The following is a 22,505-nucleotide window of genomic DNA, read 5'->3' on the forward strand; positions in this document are numbered from 1 at the left end:
CATTTCTGAAGAAGGGTCTAGACCCGAAACGTCAGCTTTCCTGCTCCTCTGATGCTGCTTGGCCTGCTGTGTTCATCCAGCTCTACACCTTGTTGTCTCAGATTCTCCAGCATCGGCAGTTCCTACTATCACTGAAATGGTTTATTTTGTTTTGAAATGTTCTGTTTTTGTTTTCTGTAGCAATGAATGATTTAAAGGCAAGATTTTTAAAAAATCAAAATGAAGATTTTTATACTTCAAATGTTCGCTCCCTAAATACTAACTGACCTGACAGGTTCCATTATTTTCTGCTTGCGCTTTAAAAATAATTATGACAAATACATCTCACGAGAGAGATAAAAGCTACAGAATATGAAAATAACATCTGCATGAGTGGTACAGTTAAATTTGGGAATTGTTTATATTGGAAAACTTGAGAGTATAGGGCAGTCCCCTATTTTAGAAGTTTTAAAAAATATTTTTGTGTTTAACTTCAGCGAACAATTGTAAAGTATTTGCATAGTTAACTATCAAGAATTTTCTTCCATAGTTATTTTTGATCATGGTAACATTTACAAGCCATGAAGCAGGCGCATAAATTTGAAATAAGTGATTGTGAGGGCCTTAATATCAATAGTTGTAATGATAGTCATTGTGCATTAGATATGCTTATATTCACACCCAAAACTCTTGTGATATAGTTAACTTTGCTGGAGACTTAAATTGTGCTGTAATGTTAAGATAACTTGCATTTTTTATAATTTAGTGCTTCTGGAAATATAACATAAAAATTTATTTCTGTGGCTACGATCATTTGTTTGTCTTAATTTGTGCATGAGTATTAAATTGTCGGTAAAGTGTATTCTCCATTTCATCAATTTTGAATACTACCTTCTCACCAAGCTAAGAAATAGCTAAAAATAGTTTGTGCCTATACTGCTGTGATTTGGACACTTGACATGAGTAATTTAAAAAAGGCATGTAATTTTATTTGTTATAGAAATATGTGCCTCCCTTCAGTGGCATTATTTTTGAATCAGAAGGTTATTGATTCGGGTACTCCGGTTTCCTCCCACAGTCCAAAGATGTACAGGCTAGGTGGATTGGCCATGCTAAATTGCCCGTAGTGTTCAGGGATGTGTAGATTAGGTGGGTTATAGGGGGATGGGTCTGGGTGGGTGCTCCAAAGGTCAGTGTGGACTTGTTGGCCCGAAGGGCCTGTTTCCACACTGTAGGGATTCTATGATTCTAAGCCATGTAATGTGAGCATGTAATTTAGGCACAGGTTTGAGTGCAGTTCTGAGTGTTAAGTTATTGTAGGTGGTATCTTTCAGGTGAGGGAGATGAAGGCAGACTTAAAAGATTCCTTCCGATAATTGAAGAACAGCAGGGGATTTTTCCGTTCCTTGACAGTAAACTAGTCTTGTTCTGTTTCAGGTATGAGAACAGATACCCTGATGTGTTAGCATATATTACAGCAGTACCTGCACATCATAAGTAATTCAATGACGAAATTGTTGTGGGATGCCTCAAGGAGATGAAAGGTGCTATACAAGTGCATGTTCTGTTACCTTTTCTTTCCTTTTGCTTTTTGCTACCTCTCTTTAAGGATTTTGAGGTCATGTAATAATGTAACTGAGAGACTGATGTGCGAAAGATTTATTCAAAAATTACACTTTCATCTTTTAGTCGTGCCTCAGAAATGTCTGAAAGTGTTCGTACTTTGGGAAGTAGCAGTTGTAATGCTGGTAAAGAAAGATGCTGTCATATCTGTAGTAATACCCAAGAATAATGTACGTGACCAGTTTTCTCACCATGCTTTAGCGTTGGTTTTTGAAAGAGGAATTTATCCGTGCTTTTAGCCCTTGGGATCTTTTATGGCCATCAGAAAAGGTGGGCATTTCAATGCTTCATTCAAGAGTCAGCTCAAGTTATGGAGTGAAGTTTGAGAACACAACCTTCCAGGTCGGAGGCATGATTATGTACAACTCAGCCAAACTGAGACTTTAACAGACAATTGTTATTTGTTCATTTTGGAAAGTGGTTCATTTTATTAGTAAATTAATTTTAATTGAGCCATGTTGAAGGTTATTTATGTTAAAATTTGAGATTCCAGCAACTAAAACATAATTTCACTGTGAAAATCAGTGATACGTGTAAATTGCTTATTTGTATAAATATTTGCATGACAGCTTGTCTGATTTCTTTGTATTCAAATTTCAGGATTTTCTACATTTATGTAGATTCACTGGTAGCTTTTTCACATATTTCAATATGTTCATGAATAGATGACCCATCACAAAACAATTACAAATACATCAAAATATTGAACATAAAATGCATGGTTTTCAGTTTTGGACAATAATTTATTGATTTGTTTTTAGGGTAGTATTCTTGTAAAATCTTAAAATTCCAGTGTGACCAAACCAGCACTGGTTTCTGGGAGATACTGCAGTGTAGCATATTGAATCAGGAGTTGATATCTAGTTAATGACTGCTATCAATCAGAGGTAAATTACATATATTTATAAAGCCGAGTCCTACACAAAAGGCTCAGGCAGTGAACATAATAAACCTCATTTCATCATTGACTTTCAAGCAGAGGCTAATATTTATGACTTATTTTTTTGTGATGAAATAAAAACTAGCAATTTGGGGTCTGTTTCAGTAGAACACTATGAAATTTTCAATTATTCAGAAAGTACGAGGATCACGTTATGAAGAAGCAAATGAACAACATGAGCTTTCTGTCAAGAGTACTCTTGAATGGGGCATCTTGTTGAGGGAGAACTGATTATACAAATACTATATAAATGAACACTGCAGATTCCTTTTGTGATTTTAATTGTTGTTATCTTGAAGAATGGCATCACATAATTCTGTCAAAAACTGTCAGGGTTGGATGAGAAATTAATAATTTATTGGATGAAAAATATTTAGTACAAAGTAACAGAACGATTGATAGCTGGAGAGGTTAACACATTTTTACAGGCTTTCATTAGCTTTTCACTATCATATGTTGTTTGTGGCAGAGTGTGAAATAAGCTTTGTAAGAAACCCAGGTCTTGAGAACTAATTACTTCTGCCGATTGCCACACTGATGAATAGACCTTCATTGTATCTTTCCCCAGAAGACTGGGTGCAGTCTATGATTCACGCCTGGATCTCAGTAGATATTTGATAATAATTTTAATAGATGAATGTTGGAAGCCAGGATGATGAAGTGCCTGTTTGAGCACTGCAGCTATCGCAGCCAAACACATAACGGTCTGTCGTATGTGACTAAAATCAAGTAATAGACTGGTTTTCACATTTTTAGGGGGAGCAGTTTTAAATAATAAAGTAAATGGAGGTATTTAAGATTACAGTCAATTTTTGGTGCCATATTTGTCTTTTTTTTAACTTAAATATTGTCTAGATTGCATCAATAGAGAGAGGATAAAGGGCACACATTTTTGATTATAAAAACTGGTACATTCGCTTATATCTGATGGTAATGTGCAAGAGTCTTTATTATGGGATTAAGCACATATTAGTAAATTAGCTGCACCATGTGATTTAATGATATAATTACATTGATGAGGCTGTCAACATAAATTCACCTACTGCTGGGAAATGCAGACTACTGACACAGAATTATCTACTTCTTGCTGAATACCTGCACTTGTTTAGATTGTATCTGCTGCATGAATTGTTTTACACCAGAGGTGCCTCATGTAGTATATTAGAAATAATTCTTCTCCTTCTATTGTGTATTTGTGTATCCTGCTACAGATAATGTCTGAAGCTTGGTGGTTGAAATACTGCTTTGGTACTGCTATTTTTTCATCTGTATTGCAATGTTATCTGTTTTCTGTACATAGAAATGATGGTCTTGTGTACAAAAATTCCATTAAGTTGGAATGAAGGAAGAAACTATGTTGTAATGAGATGCTGAATAGAAAGACATTTGTATATAAAATGTTTTAAAATTCCCATGTTGCTTTTTGGAAGCTTTAAAAAAAGCTGTAAATGGAATAAGGAGCTCTTCAGGTTATGTAGTAGAACGTTCTTTCAATGTGACATGAACAGATAAAAAGATTCGTGTTACCTTTTTATTGTATTTTGTTGAATAAAATTAGGTGTGCTTGACATTTTGCCTCCTAAAATATAATGAGAGAAAAAAAACAAATGCCATATGTTTTAAAATATTACCTTGTCTTCATGTAAGAATGGATCTTAGAAATATCCATAAAAGAAAGGAAATGTGTTTTCTTGTATTACGCAATGCCTCAGGGGCTAAATGTAATGAATATTTTAAGAGATTATTTTAATTAAATTTCTGCACGTCTAAATAGAGTAATATTTTATTATCTCTCATGTAAGCACGTTACAGTACTGTTCATTAAAGTTAACACTTTTTGGACTGAGAATATATGGTATGATTTACTGACCTTGTGTGAAAACACACAAATTGGGAAGAAAAATGATGAAAGGGTAGACTTTGATTAATATAGGTAATGCTATACCATATTTATAATGGCCTTTTCCCTATTCTGGTTTATAAATGCAGTCACAGCTAAAGGTGTCCTGCTGAGGCTGAAATGAGGCTGAAATCAGAGCACATGCCACTACAGTGTGGGGAAACTGATCACACTGTCAGCAATTCATTTCAAAATGATGTATTTAGTGCTCGTTTCACCTTCCAAGAAGAAAAGGGAAAAGGGTTTCTTAGTCTGGAAGGTGATGTTGTTATTTTCAAGGACAAACCTAACTTGAAAATTGCAGACTGCTAAAATGATCAACCAAACAAGGAGATCTTTATTCAGCACTACGTGCTACCATGCTGTTTGATAATTGCTAACATATGTGCTGCCTCTGTTTCATTGCAGTCGCCCTCGTGAGTTCTGGCGCCTTGACTACTGGGAAGATGACTTGCGGCGCCGCCAACGATTCATTCGCAACTTATTTGGATCAACACATCCTGAAGCAGCACTTAAAGCAGCAATTGAACACGGTTAGTTTTATAGCGAATTAGCTTCTCCTTATTGGCCATAAATACATAATAAAATTAGCCCTATATTTGTAAGACCACTTAAGCTCTGCTACAACACATGCTGTACGTCAAATAAACTATTTTGAAATGTAAACAAGTGCTGAATAGTTCCACATCATCATCACCAGACAAAGGTGTTTGAATTTACTTTTGGTTTGCCGTGTCACCTTTCTTTGTATTCAACAACAAAGCAGGTAAAACAGGTCTGATTGAGAGTTGTATTTTCTTAACCATCTTTTCACATGTTTAGAAACAGTTTGGTCCCTTTCAATTTTGATTCACCCCTATTTACAGAAATCTCCAGATACAATTTAATACAACAAAGACTGAAATCTGGGTTGCACACACCTAAACACATACTGCTTCCTTTTGGGGAAAAATAAATTAATGTTTGAACGAGGAAATTGAAATAATAAACTATTACTTTTGTGACACAACAGAGAAATTAAATATTGTGAAACAGGGTGAGGCCAAAGATTAGCATGTTTGGTGGAGAAAAAAAATCCCTCCAATAGAAAATGAAGTCAAATAGGCTTTGTGAGAAAGCGTACAAGTACGGAATGTCTTCCTAGTTTTTAAGTTAACTAACTCTATTCTTGCAGTAATTTTGAAAATCAAGAAAGTGTATTTTCTTTGGTTTGCCCTCTGTCCCCAAATATCTTTTTGCCCCCGAAAACCTTTTCCTAAATCCCAGTCTGTATTTTACTGATCACTGGACTAGAAATATAACTTAATGAGCTATAACCTTGATTGTTCCTCCTATAGAAACAGATTTATTTAACTTGATTGTGCAATTAGTCATTTTTAACTGCAATGAAAACTAATTAACAAGCATTGATTACCTTGTAGAAGTAACTAAATGAAAACTGCAAGGTGCTCGTGCAGAATACTTATGGGTATGTGGTGTTCTCTTCCTGTTCTGTCGCAAAATAACTTCAGTCATTATCCATAAACAATTATAAGAGGAGAATATTTTGAATTCCATTTATCAAACTATTATATAGTATGGTGCACTGTTTGAAGCATTTTAAAAGCAGATCTGATTTGCAAAATTGGTTCAGAATTAATCTTTGTTTATTGTATACTTTTAGAAAATTAATTATTGCAGTGGTTTACAATTTCCAGTTGTAGAAGTATTTCTTACAAAGGAAATATAATGGCACAATCAGTTGTATTTTGGTTTCTGTCTAGTAGTTTAACCTCTTGCACCCTGCCTTAAAGAGATATTTCTTGAAGAAAATGTTCACAATATGTCACAAGATAGCATTGCAGTCATGACATCTGTACTCAAGATGAATGGCCATGCTGACACTAGTCAATAAGAATGTGATCTAAAAGCAATAACTGTACCAATTCCAGAGATCCTTGGAGACTAGAACAAAACCAAATAGGTGAAGTGCGCAGCTGGGCTGCTTCTGCCAAAAAGGCTTTTGATGTAATCCGCTGCTGTTATTAACAGCATACATTTAAATAGATGAAATATATATTTTTCCTTTATTGTTTCTCACGATTATTCATTCAAATGTGGACGGCATTACTAACGTTTACTAATTTGTCAATATAAGCTCCCGAGCCCCTTGTTCCTGATGGTCTCCTCCAAAATCCATCAACTTGTTACTCTTCTCCGTGTCTTCAAATACTTCTTAAATAGTCAATGCTTCAGAATTGTCTTTGTTTTATACCCATCACTTCCGTCAGTTCTTCTTGGTTAGGTAGGGTGTGAGATATCCTTTTTCGAATGTAAATTAATGATTATGTTGCAACAAAGTATATAATATCACCTCATGACTTGGCATTCCATTTAGATGATGCTTCCATTAAGTGTCATGGTGTGTATGTCTCCAGTAAAGGCACATATAATAGTAAAGTGTTCCTGTTAAGAGGCTACAACAGGTTTATATCTTGAATAGCCTTGTCTGTTTCTAGTGTCTGTTTAATTTCAAACCTTATGTGGAAGCCTTATACCTGTTGCAGTATCATTACAATTTAATTTTTACTGTTGTGGCACAGATAATGGTGGAATTAAAATGATTAGAAGAGACTTAGTAGATCAATGTGATGTATCAAACTTGTGGATAGAATGAATTTGCTCTGATGTGATCATTTGCTTCTCATTTTCAACCCATACAGCTGGCTAGCAACAATGTGAAAAAGAGAGCCAAATTTGAAGTCAGATCCTGTAAGTGCATGCAGTCTGGTTATTGGCAACTCTTCAGCTTTCTCCTCTTGTGGAGGCATATGTGAAGTGGACAGGATAGCCCCAAGATAAAATGTCAGAGGAGGTTTTACCCTCGGACATGCACTGTCCAGGCCCACTAGCATGCAGATGCACTCTGGCACTCGTGAACCACACTCCCAACTATAAGCAATTAGGTCTGCTCTCTCGTAAGTACCTCTGGAGAGTTGAGAGCTCAGTGAATGAATGCTGATTTTAAAAAGATCTGGTGCAGTGCCCAAAGATGAACTTATTTTACTGGCATTGTTTGTTACCAAGTTGTTGCCGAATACCTGTCATTGCCAATTGCCTAGATTCAGCCAGGAAAGTTGAGGGGGATCTCTGATGTAAAGGCATCTCATAATCTCTTTAAATTAGCCCAGGCTTGCATCCTACTTAGTTTTTGCTGTGGAATATTAACTCAACATGGGAGACAAAAATTACGAGTGACATGCGCAACTCAACTGGTGTTTGGAATTAGTGCTACAGGCTATCCCTAACATTAGTTAACTGCTTAATGAGAAAGATCAGAATGAGTAAATGGGCATAAGGTACGTCACCAAGTCGCTGCATTGAAAGACAGGAGACAATCACTGAATGCAACAAACAGTTGAATGGCTATGTAGAACATTACCTTGAACTGTACTTGAGGGACAGCATTGTCACTGAGGAAGCTTTGGACACCATGGAAATCCTACTTGTTGTGGCTAGCAATTGAAGCGACAGTGGAAGAGCTTAGCAAATCTATTGATTTGCGATGGGCAAAGCTGTAGATGCCAATGCCAGACCCCATGAACACGTCAAGCACAGGAAACAGGCATTCCATGCAGCATCTGCAAAAAACTCTCTTATCTCTGCAATAGGGAGACACATTGGCCCAGGATGTGTGTGATACAAAGATTGTGACTTAACAAGAATATCAGCAACCAGAACAATGACAACAGCTACTGAGCCATCTGCTTGCTCTGCAGCATGAGGAAAGATTTTATCCTTGTTGCTTTGTTAGGCCATAGATTTTGCTGAATAATTCTATCTCGAATCCTAGCATAGTGCCAAAACTAGAAGATCAATTATTGAAATTATCTTCAGTCTGAAAACTGCAAGAGAAATGTGGTGAATATAGGAGGCCACTATACATTTCCTTCTTCAAGATCACCAAGACATATGACTACAGGAGCAAATGTGGTTAATTTAAGCTGCCTGGTGAGGCAGCTTAATGTGGTTTCTCAGGACAATGTGATGGGTAAGGTCAGCTATGATGGGCAACATCAGAACTCTATATCCACTGTGGGGTAAAATTGGAGTGTGTTCTGGCACTGACACTGTCATTTATTTCTCTGAGCTGTTGTCCTATGCTGTCAGATCATTTACACAGGGTGTCTATTTACTGAAGGAAAGCCAAATAACTTGTTTTTTGCTGTAAAGTGAATCCTCACCTCAGCTCATCACAGATTAAAATCCATATAGATCTGCCATCAATCTCTTTCTTGGTAGCGGTCCACAGTATCTGCTTGAAGCAGTGTATAATAGTCTAACAAGAAGAGGCTCTTGCATTAAAGAAAATGTGGTTTATTCTACAACAGCAGCTCGGTACAAGTTACTTGAGTGTGATAGACATCGTTACTGAGATTATGACAGAGACCATGATGTTAGGTGTCTCTCTTTCAAGATCCAAAGTTGATCCCTCACCTGAGTCCATGTAACATCATCATATTGGATGGTATTTAATGTACTCCTCAGCATTAACTCTTTCAGACCCCTACATCTTAATTCAGCATCTCTTCCCAGGCTTTGTTCCAATTATTAACATAATACATTTGTGCATTTAATTACATTAACTATTATCTCAATGTTCCCAATGTTTCTAACTTTGTAAGTTCAGGTGGTTTGGACATTTCACTCTTCAACCAGAATAGATTCTCTTTTGCCTTGGGAAGATTGAAAGGTTTCTGTATTAAAGACTGTTGATTTTGATTCTATTCTTGGTGGTGCGAGGTCTGTAATCCGTTTGCATTATGACATTCCTCATTGGATTCAACTCAATCGTATCTTAGTTGATAGTTGATCCGTAATGGGATGAAGTTCTTATAGTTCCTTCCTACAACTCCTTCAGCTGTACAAATAATGCACAATCAGCACTGATCTGCAGCTTCTTGAACAGTCACACTATTCCTATTAAGGTCACATATCCACATCTGTTGCCCTAGCCCAAACATGTCTGCTGTCTTCGAAGGAGACTTCTATTATAGTGTTAGGCTGACTCCCTCCTGTGTATATCTTGATAATCCTACAGGCATGACTGTGGGAGTCACCATTCTTTGTAAGATGGGATAGACCCATCAGCAGTTTTCATGATGATAAGCCACATAGGAGTGGGGTGGACAGGTAATTTAGAAATGCTTTATCAAAGTTATCATTTTTTCTTCAAAAGCAACTCGACTGTCTATTCCCCACTCCTGGCTTCCCCAGTTTGATCGTATATACTCTGAGTTTGTAACATGTTCAAATCTGGAGTTGGCTACAAATTAACTGAAGCGCTCACTAGCATACTGTTGTCCATTGCCTGCCGCAGCCACCTCCGGGATCTTCAGCATTGGAAACATTTCCGACAAAACCATTACAATTGCGTACAAACAAAATTTGTGAAAAATAATGTACAATAAGACTTCCTGTGAAAAATGAATAGTTGGTTTCTTACTTCCCATTGTCTGGTAGGGAAGTGGTAGATATCAGCAGTTTGTGCTACTCCAACTTGTGAATAGCACGAATTTCACAGTTGGCTATGGCATTTTCTACCTCTTTTAAGATCCTCGGTCACCAGACTGCTGACTGAGCATTTGCTGTACACTTGGTGATCACCAAAAGTGTCCTCCCTATATCTTGTCTATTTTCCTGCAGTGCAGCTAGAATGAATAGCTTTTCATCATACACCAGTAAATCATTGATGATATCGACATGCTGTCGGTGCTCAAAATAGGTTTTAGTGGCGAACTTACTGGGTCTTTGGTCCGGCCAACCATTGACACAATACTAATGAATCTTAGTCTTACCTCTGTTCCTGTTGTATTTTTATTTTTGAGCCTTTTATGTCCACTCTCCTGCTGTGATCTGAGACTATGATTCAGTGTAATAATCAAACTCCATATCATGTCTCAAGGCAGTCAGCCGCTATTCTGCAGAGACCGTCTGTCATCAGCTGTAGTTTTCCCTGCACACAATCTCATAAGATGCCTCTTAAAGCAGAATCAGAATTTCTATTCCTCAAGACACCCTTGCCAGCTGTTTTGCCTCTATAGGGAAACTGGTCTTTCGTTGTGCGTCTCTAAGTGTACTTTCAGGGATGTTGTCTGAAAATCTCTCAATCTACGTAGTTGAGAGAGTCTCCTTTTCTATGTCTGTGTCTGACAATGCCCATGAGATACAGTACATTGGTTTCTAACTCCCATCCAGTTCCTCCTAAAAGAACACTTTTTCCTAAGCCTGTAGCATCAGCAAATATAGTGATTGACAACGATGGATCTTAGTGAGCTATTCCATAAGTGATGTCAGCAAACCGTTGATTTTTTGAAAAGAATCCTCCCACCTTGCAAATCTTATAGAATGTTATTCATACTCAGTTGAAAAATCTCTTGGACCAAGGCAACCCAAAATGTCTATTGAAAGGAAAATTGGAGGAAACTCACGCAGACAAGGGAAGAATGTGCAAACACCACATAAACTGTCACCCAAGGCTGGAATTGAACTCGGTCCCTGTCGCAATGAGGCAGCAGTGCTAACCACTGAGTTACCATGCCACCCATTGTATAAGGAGTCGCAGGTAGACAGCGTGGTGAAGAAAGCATTTGGCGCGCTTGCTTTCGTTGGTCAGAACATTGACCGTAGGAGTTGGGGCATTTTGTTGTAGATGTACAGGTCATTTGTGGGGCTGTGTTCGGAATGCTGTGTATAATTCTGGTCACCTTTCTATAGGAAGGATGTTGTTAAACTTGAGAGGGTGCAGAAAAGATTTACAATGATGTTGCCATGACTGGAGGATTTGAGTTACAGGGAGAGGCTGAATAGGCTGGGGCTTTTTACCCTGGAGCATCAGAGGCTGAGGGATGATCTTATAGAGGCTTATAAAATCATGAGGGTCATGGAAGGCTGAGTAGCCAAGGTCTTTTTCCTTGGGTAGGGGAGTACAAAACTAGAGGGCATAGGTTTAAGGTGAGAGGGAAAAGATATACAAGGACCTGAGGGGTAACTTTTCCATGCAGAGTATGGTGCATATATGGAACGTGCTGCTGGACAAAGTGGTGGAGGCAGGTACAATTACAACATTTGAAAGGCATCTGGGTGGGTTTATGAATAGGTAAGGGTTTAGAGACATTTAGGCAAAACACTGGCAAATGGAACTAGGTCAGATTGGGATGTATGGTCAGCGCAGATGAATTGGATAGAAGGGTCTGTCTCCATGCTGTGTGACTCTCTCTCCCAAATGGAGTTATAAATATAATAAGCAAACTTGATTTTCCAGCCAGTGGTACCTGCCAGAGTACATTGTTTGCATCGAATTTGGGGAAAACTCTGCTTCTAGAAAAATTGGCCAAATTCTCGTCAACTGCAGACTAAAACTGGACTTCTTCCTCAAACAGTTTGTTGAGCTGAGTGAGGTATAATACAAGTTCGCATTGAACCATTAGATTTGGGTATAGTACCTATGTTTGAACGCCACTCTCTTGGTTTTGTTACCAGAGAAACTAATTTATGTCATTTCACAATTCATTTCGTTAAAGGTTGTGGAATCTTCCTGGATGTGTTGACATAATGGCTTAGCATCTTTCTTTTGTGTGATGCTGTTGTCCCTAATTCCTGCAAACAATTTCAAGTAGTCCTGCTCGGAGGAGCTCTTAATCTTTTGAAAACAAAAATAGAAATTGCCGGAGAAGCTCAGCAGGTCTGGTAGCATCTGTGGAGAGAAATCAGAGTTAACGTTTCGGGTTGAGTGACCCTTCCTCAAAACCACTTCTAAATCCACTTCTAAATCTTTTGCTGTTTAACTTCTTTGACTTTTTAAACGAGGTTTGAGGGCAAGACACAGATTTTTGCTCAAAGCTTGGACGTCTTCTTTGTGAACTGCATACTAGGTCTCTACTATCTGATACCCTTTTGCTACAGAGTTGCATGTAGCATTCTTTTAATTTTAAGTGCTGTGTTTCCTGGAGCATGTAGTTGCACTGCTGTAGGCTGCAGACTGTGTTATGTTATCTGATAATATAGTGGCACATGCCCCCATATTGAACTTAAAATTGGTGAGCCGTCCATTGATGTAACTAACCTCTTACCAAAAGGCTAGCTCTGGATTGAATATTTCCTCTAGGAATACCTTTTGGCTTTTCTTTTATTGTAGATATTCTATACCATTAACTTTTTTTGTGAGTAGCTATTTGTCATGTTGATGCTCTATGACTGCAAGCTACTTCGGCTTACTTTCTGAAATGCATTCTTGCATTCTGAGAGTTAAGAGGATTATTCTTGCTTTTTTCACAGTTCTCTAGATGAGCCCTGCTAATTGTGGCCTTTATAAATGATTCCCATTCTCTTAATAGCATTAATAATGATACCTGTTTCTTTAACGACCAGACTGAATGAATTTCGCTCTTTGTCACTCTCTAAGAGTAATCCCGTTTCATTAATAGATTTTCCACTCTCTACGGCACTGCTAATAATCCTATTTCTTCTTGCTTTTTTCCCTGGATGAGTTCCACACTACATTTTGAATAAATCAATTACTCTCAACTATATTCTCCCATTGGACTTTGTCTGCTTAGGCTTCTAGTTTGCCCCATATTGCCTTAATTCTGAATCATAGAATCATCGAATTCCTACAGTGTGGAAACAGGCCCTTCAGCCCAACAAGTCCACACTGACACTGAGAGCATCCCTCTCTCACCCACCTAATCTACACATCCCTGAACTCTATGGGCAATTTAGCATGGCCAATCCACCTAGTCTGCACATCTTTGGATTGTGAGAGGAAACTGGAGCACCCGGAGGAAATGCACGTGGGCACAGGGAGAATGTGCAAACTCCACACAGACAGTCATCCAGGTGTGGAATCGAACCCAGGACCCTGACGCTGTGAGACAGCAGTGCTAACCACTGAGCCACCGTGCCGCCCCATTCTCCGAGTTGTAAGCTCACTTTAAATTGTTTCTGGAGCTCTTGATTTCCCTTGCAGTAGCTGTCCCTAGTACCAATTTGCTATGGTGGTGACACTTGATCTGAGCTACAAGTACTTACCTTCCTTCTGGCTTTCACAGCCTATTCTTTGGATGAATGATGGCTGTATATACAGAGATCTTCGATATAATGAATTGGCCAATAGGTCATAACCTGCCGGCCATCCTTATGGTTTTTACATTGATACCTACAAGTAAGATATGAGAATGGTGAATATTGACACTGACAATTAGGTAACAGTGATTGATGGCTGTGAATTATGGAGGCTGACTATTTGGAAAGGCATTAGAAGGGGTAAGGAAAACTGAAAAGTTCCCCTGGTTGAGAGAGGTCTCGGAGAAAACAGAGCACAGTGCAACTTCGCAGTTCACTGTCTTCCTCAGTAGCAAATGCAACAGGGGCTTCTAAACCACATTGCGTGACATAATGTCACTGTAACTATCATGCGTAAGTCATCATCTTGCACGAAAGAAACCTGCTACTTTTGAGAGATAGTAAGAACTGCCAATGCCGGAGTCAGAGATAACAGTGTGTTATCTGAAGAAGGGTCCCAACCCGAAACGTCAACTTTCCTGTTCCTCTGATGCTGCCTGGCCTGCTGTGCTCCTCCAGCTCCACACTCTGCTACTTTTGAGTTGCATCAATTTCCCCAAATGGAATCCTATCCACTTAATTGTTAGATATAGCATGTAAATAAAGTTGCAGAAATGAGCAATGGCATACCATCTGATTTATTTCTTGCAACAAAGGGCATGATAGTATATTGATTAGGTGAAACATTGATAATTTTTCAGATACTAAAGTCATCGAGGGGTGTTGGAGAAAACGTGGGAATTGACATAGAGATAGAGAATCAGTCATAATCATATTGAATGGCTGAGAAGGCTGAAAGGACTGAGTTACCTACTCCTGCTCTTAGTTTTCCAGTTTCTATTACATGCTTCTGTAATTTCTTTAAAGTAGAATGGCTAGGAAAAAAAACCGTTAATGGCAGCTGATTGGGTAAAATTGGCTTGCAGTTCCATAAATATTACTTGCATATTTATCCTTTCAATTCCTTTAATGGTTGGTGGTGATAAATGAAACCTACCCCAGAAACTTGCATTTATTTGGCACCTTTAACATGAAGCATCCCAAGGTGCTTTAGATTAGATTAGATTGTATTGTTACATGTAACTGAATCCAGGAGTATAGTGAAAAGTGTACAGTCGCTACTGTCTGGTGCCACCTTAGAATACAATAGTTGGAATTTACAAAAAAAGAGCTAAAATTAAAGAAACAGAAACACAAGGAAAAGAACATTTAGAAGCATACTCAGGAATATGATACCGATCCAGATAACAATCTATCAGACTAATAGACCAAAAACATGGTGAAAAGGTTTTGAATAGCATATTTAATATTTTGGCACCTTGGCTGTTGGATGAATAGTTGCCAGTGATGGTGCAACTAAATTCAGGATGCTCAAGAGACTAGGCAACACAGAGATCTCAGGAATAGGATATAGGGTTATAACACTGGAAGAAATAGTAAATGTGTGAAGGAGCAAGTGATGATTTTAAAAAGAAGGAGCCAATGTAGGCCAACAAGGAGAGTGTAAGGTGCAGGTTCCAGAGTTTTCAACAATCTCAAAATTAACGACATTAAACCTAGTGAGGCTGGCCAGGACTATATTGAAATATTCAAGAGATAACAAAGACTGATGACAGCTTGAGCTGCAAATGTTTAGTTTAGAACTGGCTTGTTTGGCTTTCAATATTTCTTGTTCGGTTATTGTCAGAGATTCACAGCAAACTGTTTACATTGTGTATAACTTTACTATGTGGAAATCACTGCTTCTGATTCTTGGTATCAATGGTGTTGACATCATACTGGCATATCAGTGTTAATATTGCCGTGGTGGTAGGCTAGTGTGGACTTAACGTTTCGCAAATGTTTTCCTTATCCAGGCCACAGTTCAAAATGGAGAATTTGTGTGGCACAAAATCCATTGTAGTAGCTAATATATATGATGAAATAATTTCTCCCATGATCCTTGGGTTATCATTTCCCTATCAGTCAGGAAAAGTATTCCTTCAGATTATGGGGGATGCAGAGTCCACTTACAAGAATGTTCAACAATGCTCAAACATGAAGAGGGTCAAAGTGCAGTAATCCCTAAAAGTGGTGTTCATGCCTGACAAGAAATTATGATATTAAAGACATATTAATAAAAAAATGGGTATCAAGTAAAATTATCGTTGTTGTGAGAGTGAAAAGGTTTGACTGAATGCACCAGAATGCATAACTACACGTGTGAGTCAAAAAAACGAGATTATAATGTGGGTTAGACAATAATTGAATGAGTGAAAAAACAGAGCCTTGCTTCCTAATTAGAATTTATTAAATAATACTCCAAAACCTTAGAGTTTATTTAACAAATTAGTTGAATTTTGAATGCTTTTTATGTGAATGCAAAGGCTTTGAATCCCAACAACTGTGTCTTGATAATAAATGCAAACATTCTAACCAGAGTTGCATATACCTACTTATTCTTGTTTGAGTATTTTTAAACAAAATATTTGAATTTTGAAAGTGTCTGATGTACATGCAACATCCTTTTGATAATTAAAGCATGTAAACATTTTTTAATTAAATTACTGCTCTTTATGTCATTTGCTTATCTTCCCCTATATCCATTTTCCAACTCCGGCAATTGCTGCCTTCACAATGCTCACTCACTAACTGAATTGCTCAATGATTCAAATGAGCAGTAATTACACCCACTCTAACTAATCAATCCAAAATATTCACAAGACTTTCTTACTCAAATTCTCACCTGCTTACACTTCCCACTTCAAGTACTACCGGACCTTTCCAAATAATTACTGTACCCAACACAATTCTTGACTGCTCACACTGCTTCCATTACCTCTGTTTTTTTTCTCTTTTATCCAGATGATTCACTTGCCACAATCTGTGATTCCTCAACTTCTTTTATATTCCCAGACTCTAAATTCGTTACAAATCCAGAATCTGTATTCTAAACAGCATGTATTCCCCCTTTATTGTGGATGATTTGAAAGACAATCCACTCCCAAAGAAAAGTATATTCTGACTACCTGTGAACAATGCAATAGAAGATCAACTATTGTAAATCATTGTGTTTTCAGATGTCACAGAACTGTCTGGTGCAGTGTGCAGAACAAAGGTATTAAATTTCAATGTTCAAAATGTAGATTGGCAATGATGTTATTTACAGGCACTTAATACATTGTCCCACAAACCATATTAAGATCCTGATCTCCTATCTTTTTAAGATAGCACATTTTCTAACTTACTCCATCATTACACATCATCAGCACCTATAAAATGCTGAAAAAATTCCAATCTGTAAGTTTATTCAGGTCCAAAAGCAATAACTAAATTCTGACCAATAATATATTGTGCATTATGTGTGTTGCTTCAATTCTTATTAAAAAATGTAATCAAACTCACCATGGAAATTGACACAGGTAATCTAATATATGCCAGTTGATTCCCCCATGATATAAACAAATGTAAATAATTTACATGTTAAGCTGTTTCTGGTTCTAAAATTTTCTGTCTGCCCATTTTCTTGCTGTCTATCTTTCAATTTTCTCTTTCTTTCTGGCCTTTTTACATTCAGAAAAATAAGTGAGCATTCTCTTTTAAACAAACCTGTGAGGATTTAGACTCATTATAAATCTCAGAGTAAGGAAATTCTAGTTGAGGAATAACCATACTGGCAGATACAGCATTCAATAATTTAGGAGGCAAAGTAATGAGGTTTATTTGACAATAATGCTTAACATTCCATTAGTGAAGATGTGGCATGGTACATGAGTTTAATGTGTATTTGTGTATCTTTTGTATGGTTCCATAGACTTCTTGGGTTTTCTTCGTTTCTTGAACCTGTTGACTTGATTCATGAAATTAACTTGAATATATATATACACCTTTCTTTGTAGTTTTAAGATTTCAATTTTAGTGTTCCAGCCTACCTTCGCTACAGAAACTTCTAATCCACCTTAACCATGGAAACTGAAAAATCTCACTCTTTTTGCAGTGTTTTTCTTTCTCAAGTTTCCCTAAACCTGTGACAATTTAATCACTCCTTGGTCTTTACAATAACCCCAATCCAGTATAAATATCCATAGATTTGGCATTGTCCTAAGCAAGTACTAAGTCCCCAGCAAGTGCCTTCCTCTTTGACTCTCTAGGCAAGTACTCCCAGCATGTCCTTTGAATTCTTATCACTTGGTAGGTGCAACGATAGAGTAAATTGCGCTTATTTTGTACTCGACCATTTTCAGGTGCTTCATCAATGATCTTCCTTCCATCATAAGATCAAAACTGGGAATGTTCACTGATAGTGGCTTAATGTTCATCACTATTCGTGACACAACAAATACTGAAGCATGTCCATATGCAGCTAGATCTAGAGAACATCCAGGCTTGGACTTGTAAGTAGGAAGGTGTATACAAATCACACAAGTGCTAGAGAGTGACTGTCTCTAACAAGAGAGAATCTTACCAGTATCTCATGAAGTTCAGTGGCATTACCATCTCTGAATCCCTCACTACCAATATCTTGGGGGCTACCATTGACAAGAAACTAACCACATAGATACTGTGGCTATGAGATCAGGTCAGCAACTAGGAATTCTGTGGGGAGGAACTCGCCTCTTTTCCCTAATGTCTGCCCTTCATCTACATGTTTCAAGTCATGAATGTGATGGAATGCTCTCCACTTGCTTGAATGAGCGAAGCTCCAAAACACTTGGAAAGCTTGAAACCGTACAGGACAAAGCAGCTCACTAGCAACCCATCCACCATCTTCAATATTCACTCCCTTCATCACTGTTGTATGGTGCATGCCCTACAGTAAGTCTCTGCTGCTCCAAAGGGAACCAAAACAGTTCACGGTATTCCAGTTGTGGCCTGACTAGTGACTTGCATAGTTTTAGAAAAACCTACCTATTTTTATATTCCATTCATTTTGAAATAAAGGGCAATATTTGATTTGCATTCCCTACTACTCCTGAACTTGGATGTTACCTTTCTGAGAGTTATCTGTACACTCTCTGTACTGTAGTTTTCTACAGTCTTTCTCCATCTAAATAGTAACCAGTTTCTCTCTTCCTGCCAAAGTGCAAAACCTCACATTTTTCCATATTATATTCCATCTACCTTGTTGACATAGAAGTATATCTCAGTCTCCTCACTGTTACTAAGTCAAAATCCTGGAACTTTCTTTCCAACAGCATTGCAAGTGTCGAGAAGGCAACTCACCACCACCTTCTCCAGGGCATTTTGGGATAGGCAGTAAATACTGGCATAGCCAGCAATATCCACATCCCATGAACAAAGCTTCTTAAGGTAGCTTTGCAACAGTTAACACAGGTTTGTGCACCTGTTCAATGAAACTGATAACTTCTAATCAAATATTTGTCAAAATTGACTCCAGGGAAAAGTAACTAGCTTCCGTACAACGGTTTAGTACTCGGGCCACCTTCCTTGAGTCAATCAGCTTTTTATTCCTTCTAACTGCCACATAGAACTAGTATCAAAACTGGTTGTGGGATACTGATGCTGTAACATCATCCTGACAGTAACTTAATTTATTTTCTTAAAGCTACATTACAATACCTTGCACAGAAGAAGACCTAAATATAAGATTTAAATAGAATGAAAAGTTAAAACAAGCTTTATTAACTGTGTGATAGTGTCCAACAAGGATCTGTGTTAGGGCTTCAATTATTCACATTATTTATTAGTGACTTGGATAGTGACATAGTCAAAAATCCCAATTTGCTGATGACACAAAGTTGGGTAGCGTAGTAGACCGAGTAGATGATATCATAAAATTAAAAAAGGACATTAATAGACTGGATGACTGGGCAAAATTGTGGCAGATGAATTTCAATGTAAGCAAGTGTGAAGTTATCCATCTGGAACTGAAAAACGGTAGATCAGAATACTTTCTAGATGGTATGAAGTTAAATATGGTGAATGTCCAAAGTGACCTGGAGGGTCAGGTGCATAAATATTTAAAATATCATGAGAAGGCACAGAAAATAATGAAGACGACTAATGGAATTCTGGTTTTAGTTCTGGAGGACTAGAGTTTAAGGAGACAGAAGTTATGCTGCAGCTATACAAAACCCTGGTTAGATCCTACTTGGAATCCTGCAAGCATATATGGGCTCCAACCCATAGGAAGGATATATTCTGATTTGAGGAAGGGTGTCTGTACCCAAAACGTTAACTCTGATTTCTCTTCACAGAACTGCTGCCAGAACTGCTGAGTTTTTCCAGCAATTTCTGTTTTTGTCTCTATTGGCCTTAGAGAGTGGGTGCAGTGTTGATTACAAGAATGATACTTGGTCTTAAGGGGTTAGGTTAAGAGAGATTATACAAATTACGCCTATTTACTCTAGAATTTGGAAGGTTAAGGATGATTTGATTGAAGTCTTCAAGGTAGTCACAAGAAGAGACAGGATAGGTAAAGATGAACTATTTCTACTGGCTGAAGATTCTCGAACTAGGGGGCATTGCCTGAAAATTATGGCCACATCATTCAGGAGACATGTTCAGAAGTACTTCTACACACAGGGTGTTGGAGGTCTGTAACTCGCTTCCACAAATGGCAGTTGTTGCTAGGCTAGTTGTTAATTTTATTTCTGAGATTTTTTGTTTAAAAAAAGGTATTAAGGGATACGGGCCTAAGCAGGTATATGGAGTTAACCAACAAAACAATTATGATTTCATTAAATGGCAGAACAGGCTTGAGAAGCTGAATGACCTACTTCTGCTTCTATGACTGGGAAGTGATATGAAATCTGTGGTGAACAAAGGAGGTTTAAGGTGAAAGCCAAAGAGGTTGGCTTAACAAGCTCTTCCTAATGATTATTTACAGCTCATCAAGGGACAAGCACTCTTGGTAACATAAAAGCAATAGACAAGATTAGAAAGTTTGCAAAATAATCTGCTGTTAATGTCTCTAGATTCTATGTAAGATTTTCATTACAGTCCCACATCGCTTCAAACACTGTTGGTCATGCCACATGCTCACTGTATGAAACAAATTGCCAAATAAATTTATTCATAAATCATCATTTTTCAACAGCGAAAGGTAAGAGTACCATTTGTAAATTAAAGTGTACCTGTCAGTCAAGGCAACACAATAGCCTTGATCAGTGAATTGAGAGTTAAGCAATCAAACCCATCAGTTGAGTGTGTTTGAATGGCTTTCTTTGCAGATCTTTCAAACAAATTCAAACAGAAAGGGTTGTAGCTTTTCAATCTCTACCAGTCTTTCTTGGAATTACTTAGCTATTTCCCAATGGAGTTGTGTCTTACCTCCACAATTGCTGTAACAGTGTCAAAACCATTACTAAACAGTATCTCAAAAATGTCTGATGCTTAATTTTTCAAAGGCAAAAACTATATTCAATCTGTGACTCAGAAGCACTTTAATTAAATCATGAATAGCAACTTCCATGATGTTTGCCTACATACGGAAAATGACAAGTGTTGTCTATGCAAAAATTATCCTTAGATTATATTGTTGCATTACACAGTGATGATACCCATTGATTTCTTTTCCTCTAGCATTATGATTATTTTTCCAGATCCCTATGTGAGTTAGTATTTAACAGAAATTAACATGACTCTACTTTCTGATGTCCTTTCGCTTTTCCATGCAGTATAAAAGCTAATGTACCAGCAAATACTTACAGGAACCCAGTTTAAAGGGCAGTACCTTGCTTAAAATAACCTTCTATAAGATAGTTTCATAGAAAGTGACAAAACACGTGATTAAAATATCTCATAACTAAAAGTAACGAACTTTAAACTAAAATCTATTTACATTTAAAAATGGAATAGTCATTCCTTTTCTTTCAAGTTTGACTTTAAGCAGTAAGTATAAATGAAAGTGAATGCAATTTGCATGAAAAGATTTCATGTGGCAGGGAAAATTACTGGACACAAACCTAAAACTTACATTCTTGTGCAGTTGAATGATTAAATTGGCATTTGTATAAAAGAAAGCATGTGTAACAGTTGTACACTTTATGTTTCCAGCAATTTTGTAATGTTCTAGAAAGAAACAATATCCTTTGTGGATATGCAGGGACTTTGATTTCTGGGAACTGTAGTCTGTTACATATGAAGAGTTCTTTGTATATACAGTTTGAAATTTTCATGTTGTAATTGTGACAACAGGGCTCAGAAATTTATGAATTACCTAGCAAATGATGTAAGAATAAGGAGTTAAATGTACACTTGAGCCCCTGATGTTCTGAGAGGCGGCAGCATTTTTTTTGTTGTTGTGAATGACTGAGGGTGAAAATTAGATTTAATTTCATTGGTAAATATGTGATTTGTTTTCTTTAAATTCTGTTTTAAATTTGATGGTCTGCGTTTGCAACTCTTTATCAGAAATTGCTTTTTCTGGGTGAGTGAAAGTTTCAATGCCCATTATACATGAAGCACAAGTAAATAGTGGAAGAAGGACTCTGCAATTTAAAGTGAAACCTGGAGCCATTGTTGTGAGCGTTTGTGGTGTTCCACAGGGTTCAGTACTGGAACTTCTGTTCTTGATTTACAAAATGATTTGGAGGAAAATATAGTTGGTCTAATTGGTGAGTTTGTGGATGATACAAAGATTGGTGGAGTTGCGGATAGTGAGGAGGATTGCTGGAGGATACAGCAGGATATAGATCAGTTGGAGGCATGGGCAGAAAAATGGCAGATGGAGTATTATCCGGACAAATGTGAGGTGATGCATTTTGGAAAGTCAAGTACAGGTGGAAATGACACAGTGAATGGCAGAACCCTTAGGAGTATTGATATGCAGAGGGATCTTGGGGTGCAGGTCCACAGATCACTGAAGGTGGCAGGACAGGTAGATAAGGTAGTAAAAAAGAGCTATGGCACGCTTGCCTTCATTGGAAGAGGTATTGAGTATAATGATAGACAAGCTATGCTGCAGCTTCATAGAACTTTAGTTAGGCCATGCTTGGAATATGGCGTACAGTTCTATTC

At 37.5% G+C, this 22,505-nt stretch overlaps 1 protein-coding gene across 4 annotated transcripts in view; it reads left to right on the forward strand.

Annotated features, from left to right (window-relative positions):
- Positions 1-22,505, forward strand: part of LOC109934644 (lipopolysaccharide-responsive and beige-like anchor protein) — a 722,782-nt gene that overhangs the window by 315,056 nt on the left and 385,221 nt on the right. For all 4 annotated transcript variants that reach the window (XM_048614313.1, XM_048614252.1, XM_048614407.1 and 1 more), the window contains exon 24: positions 4,851-4,975. In XM_048614313.1, the coding sequence (XP_048470270.1) occupies positions 4,851-4,975 (125 nt within the window). The remainder of the gene's footprint in view (positions 1-4,850; positions 4,976-22,505) is intronic.

This window comes from Rhincodon typus, chromosome 1 (assembly GCF_021869965.1).
Source record: "Rhincodon typus isolate 14 chromosome 1, sRhiTyp1.1, whole genome shotgun sequence".
NCBI classification, from domain to species: domain Eukaryota; kingdom Metazoa; phylum Chordata; class Chondrichthyes; order Orectolobiformes; family Rhincodontidae; genus Rhincodon; species Rhincodon typus.